Source organism: Aplysia californica, unplaced genomic scaffold, assembly GCF_000002075.1.
Source record: "Aplysia californica isolate F4 #8 unplaced genomic scaffold, AplCal3.0 scaffold02582, whole genome shotgun sequence".
In the NCBI taxonomy this organism is placed as follows: Eukaryota; Metazoa; Mollusca; class Gastropoda; order Aplysiida; family Aplysiidae; genus Aplysia; species Aplysia californica.
The window spans coordinates 2226-7160 of NW_004799852.1; the positions used below are offsets into that span (position 1 = coordinate 2226).

A 4935-nucleotide genomic window follows, 5' to 3' on the forward strand; every position below is an offset into this window, starting at 1 on the left:
CTTCTTTTTAAAAAAAAACAACTTATTTTTGCAAAGAAAAATGTTGGTGTCTCGCCGTGTTTCGAAATCGAGGTCATCATTGACCCTGAAGCTGCTTGAAGCCGACTAGGTAACCGGAACTGGCTTGGAGTTGGGTTCATCGAAAGTAAGACGTGCTACTTTGCCGGAAGTAATCAGGTAATTGTCTAGGGGTTGGAACCACTGGAAAAAATCATGGACGCCCGGAAGAAATCACAACAGTGGAAAGGAATTGGGTTCGTACTCGATTCCTACGATTCCTAGTTTGCAATAAACGGGAACCACCCGCCACTAATGGCCAGCTCAGCGAAGTTGAGTCCTTTTGAGCTTAGAAAACAGACTCTCGTCATTTATCCTTTTGAAAACTTCGGTGTCTGGTATTTTATCCTGACATTTGATGCCAAGAATTCTTTTTAGGCATCTCGTATGGAAATGGTTAAGTTTTTGGACATGGATTTGGTGTACCGCCCAGGTCTCTATCGCAAGTGCACCAGAATACCAAAGTTTGCCATTCCTACAAGGAGAGGAAAAGCCCTTGTGTGTTGGATGCGACACAGATTTCACCATTAGACACATACTAACAGAATGTCCGAACTCAGGAGAGACCCAAAGAAAAATACTTTACTTGTACACAAAAATTATTGAAAGGTCTATTCTCCGTTGTTGATCTCAACAGAATTCTTAATAATTTTATAAAGGCCTTTTAGCCTTTACACCAGATATACTGTTATTTTAATGTAATGTAAACTGTTTATTTTTTTATGGTTAACATTTTTATCGTAATTTTTTATCAATCACCATTTAATATAACCAATGACCAAAACCAAGTCGTCTTATGAACTGTAGGGAATGCAACCAACTTGTCTTTGGCGCACTCACATGATCTTATGCAATTGCGGGCGCCGTAAAACTCCTCCCAAACTACAAATTAAAAAGTTTGCCATGTTTGATTTTAACACATTCCTTCGAGGGAACAAGCCTCTAGAGTGTCTCCAACAGTTAGAGCTACAACAGCATTAATTTCCATCATCAACAACAACAAAACAGCGTTACGGGGGGGAGGGGGGGCGTCCTTAGTTCAGTTGGTATCATGCTGTGTTATCGAACGGATGACTCAGGTTCGAATCCCAAAATGAGGCGTTCTTTGAATTGATTTCGATTATTTCTAGGAGTTCTCTCTCAAGGCTCTCCAACTTCTTGGCTAGGTCCTGCCGGGGACGGACGTGAAATTAGGTGCGTCCTTCACAGTATTATTATTACAGTGTTAAAAGACGCGTAAAGCCTATACAATTTAGTAATTTAGGAATTACTGTGTCCGAATTTCTTCTCTTCTTGTCCATTTAGTCAGTTAGTAATTACCTCTGCCGTGTTCTCTCGACTTCTTTCCTTGTTCATATAGTCATCTAGTAATCATCTCTGTGTGTTATCTTGTCTTCCGTCCTTGTTCAGCTCGTCAAAGAACAGAAAGGTCGCATCGCCGAGCTGTCCAAGTCAAAACACGAGCAGCTGGGAGGCTACAAGGTGAGGCTTCATGTACCAAAACACATCAATGTTATTGTCTGTAGAGACAAAGAATCTTTTTTCGTTTTATTATTTAAAAGGGGGGGGGTTATTTTCCGGTGAGCGGAATTTGAAATAATTCGTTGACTTTTAAGCCATTTGAATTGCTGGTCAAGCTTTTGAAAATGTTGCCTATAGGACACTGTCTGGGTCAGGTTTGTGTTGTTGTTGTTGTTGTTGTTGTTGTTGTTGTTGTTGTTGTTGCCTCCTCATTCACGTTGAGAACACCAATTACCCTCAGTGGTCATGACTCATGTAAAACGGGGGATGAAGGAAGCAATAGCTCGGCCCAAGCGGTGCCTCTAACAATGCCTGTTTGCCTAAATTAGTTAAACAATAATTGGGCTTTTGGAGGAGCCTGGGGCAATACGATATACAGCTATAAGAATGTTCCTGCCCGGCACAATTTGTTGTTGTCGACAGGGACGTAAAACATACACAAAAAATAACGACAGTTAGGAGTTTTTCTGCAGGTCAAGGTGCTGACGAAAAATTCGGAAAATTTGAATTACTATGTTGTCTCTGTAACTTTTACCTTTACAACTGTCATGGGTTGGACTGATGAACACTATGGTGTCTTTTCTTGCCTCTTCTTCTTCGTTGTTGAAATTGTCCGTATCTGCTTCCTGGTGAAATTAAGCCGTTGTTTAAACCGATGTTGCTGTATAATACCACTGACCTATTGCTTGCGCCCTTTACTTTTGCTGCCTGACAGTGTATCGGTTAGGTCACTCCGTTTTCCTGGGACCAGAGAGGGTTTACAGTAACGACGTTGCCATGACAACTCAAAAAGCTCTATGGGATAGCTTTTTCTTACACTTGTGTTTCTGTATGTCTTGTTGTTGCGTTTGAAGAAGTTTGTTTCCTAGGATGGGGATGGCAGGCATAGTGTACTGCTGTTCAAAATACTTTAAATAAAGCAAAATAGTTGTCGTATATCAGTTTCGTGAAGCATAGTTCTTAATTCAGAATGTGATAGACAAAACAAAAGCATCAAAAAGTAATCTGGTAATATTTTCTCGGCCCTGGATCCTCCAGGTATTTTGGTGAGTCGAGTTATTTTTAACAAGACTAATGCTTTGAGACGACAAAAAATTGGAAAGCCAAAAAATATTCAATCTTCTCGTAGCTCTATATTGCAAAACGAGTTTTTTGTTTTGTTTTGTTTTTTTATACTAGTTTCAGTCGGTAGATTAAAAAGTGATGTGCGGGTTCAGTAATGGGCCATAACCCTTCGTCTCGGAAATGCTATCATCAGATCCATTCGGCTAATGTATTACCTGACGAATGATGAACCATGAGAAATGTTTCAAACAATGGAGAGACTCAAGATTTTCTTTTTTTTACAAAGAAAAGAAAGACGCGTTTTTTCTGTTTTCTCCTCCTTTAAGAAAAAAATGTATTTCACTTTCCAGCCTTGCCCTGCGGTAAATCTGTGGTGTCTATTTATAGCTTCCCTGAGGCGTTGTTTGTTTCGTATTATTCACCCCGTTAACGTATTTTCTTCAAGGTCTCCAACATCTCGCTTTTGGCCCCTTATGCTTGTCTGTGACGTCAGCGAAATGTGGCCTCCTCGTCCGTATTACATTCTGTCAGATTTTCTCCGTTCGTTCGAATTTCAGAGTATTTTGTGATCACTTATGTTGTTTGAAAAGTCTGCCGCACAGTGTGATTATCCGTCCACGATTGGTTTCCAAAGGGGCTGTTCCAACTGCCCTCAGAATGTTTTAGCTCTTATAATCAAATAAGTCTCCTTGTGATGTTTGGTTTAGTTTTTTTTTATTTTTATGGGTGGGGGGGGGGGGTTGTATTATTCTGTGCCCTTCTGTATTCCATATTGTTGAGGCTATTTGAGGGCGACAAGGGTAGGCCTTTTTTCTTTTCTCTCCTTCTGTTGTTCTTGTCTATGTGTCTTACCTTTTAGCTGCGCTAATGACCATTAGTTTGTCGATGGGCTTCTCTTTACTCAAACGGATAAACTAAACTGTAGGTCTCTCGTAAGGATAATGGGTGGTAAGTGGGTGTCACTGGCTGGTCTCACGTCTTTTATTTCTCTTCTTTTTTTTTTGGTTCTTTCTGTTAATTTTTCTTTTCTGGGTGGTTAGGGGGTGCTCTGGTGTGGTTTGCCCATTATTTCCTATCAAATATACATGCTCCTTATCGTACCTCCTTCTATTGTTTGTGTTTGCCACTCTCCTGTAACACCTCTAGTCTTCGGCAGTTAAGTGACTTATTTGTGTTGCAAGTGCCGTAAAACACTTATTAAAACAGTTTCTTTTTCTGAGCACTAAAATGGCCGTTATCGGGTCAAGAAAACAAACTGTTGGCCACTCTTTAGGATACTTAACTGAGAGGAATTATTCATTGCACCTATAGTTCGGTCAAAAATTCGTGACGCAACTTTTTGTCAAATAATTATATCCTCAGCAATCGAACAGCTTTTGCACAGTGACTTGTATCAATTTGTCTTAACAGAACAATATTTTTGTTAAGACTCGTTAGCTGTATTCTAGAAAATTCCTTAACAAATACTAATTTTTAAAATTCTAGTGGGTGGTTTCTGCTGATTTAAAAGGTTTACGGAAGTAAACGGTTAAAAGGAAGTCTGTCGGTTTGTTTGTTTTCTAATAGCGAGATTACCTTTATTGAACGCATGTTCTGAGAACTTTTAGTGCAAAAAAGTGTTCACTATAAAATTAATTTCTTGTAGCTAGTTTGGCCACTGAAAAGTTCTGTTGGTAAGCTGTGACATTAACCCAAATGCGTATACCAAGAGAAGTGGGAAGTGCTGTGAACAATTCTATTTTCCGCGTGAAAGATGTTTGTAGTGTTTTATATAAATTTGTGAAGGAACGTTTTTTTAATCTAGCCTCAACTGTTGTGAAAAAATATTATTAAGCTTTGACAAATTGAGACCAACTGCTGTGCAAAGTATGGGTGTGATTGATTTACCCGCTAAAAAGATAATTGAGGATAAGGTATAGGACTTTCAAAGTGCTGTTCTATTTCACCACCTGCAACTTCGCAGCTTTTTTGGGGGGGAGGGGGGGTTGTAGTGCTTAGTGTTATTATCATTAGTGTTGTTGTTGTTTTGTATTTACAAGTTTTACAATATAATTTTTATTCCCTCAGGGGAGAATCCGTGAGCTGGAAGAATCGTTAGAAGACGCCCGGAAAGCTAACTCTCAGGTGGACTCTCTGAAGCAGGTAAGAGATATCCGGACGTCTGTGTGTGTATCTATTTCCATAGGTCCACGACCTCAATTGTCCCGGGCGAGGCTTTGCGGTAATGGTCTTTCGTTTTCTCTGGTTCTGTCTCCTTCTCACTCTCTCCCTGTCCTCCTCTCTCTCTCTCTC

General features: G+C 39.9%; 1 protein-coding gene across 1 annotated transcript in view; it reads left to right on the forward strand.

The window, feature by feature from the left end:
* The window catches only part of LOC101863879 (leucine-rich repeat and coiled-coil domain-containing protein 1), a gene marked incomplete at its 3' end in the record, with an annotated part of 6865 nt that extends 2080 nt beyond the window's left edge, over positions 1–4785 (forward strand). The window contains 2 exon segments of the mRNA XM_013091165.1: positions 1468–1539; positions 4711–4785. Coding sequence (XP_012946619.1) covers positions 1468–1539; positions 4711–4785 — 147 coding nt within the window.
* Between the last annotated feature and the right edge of the window lie 150 nt (positions 4786–4935).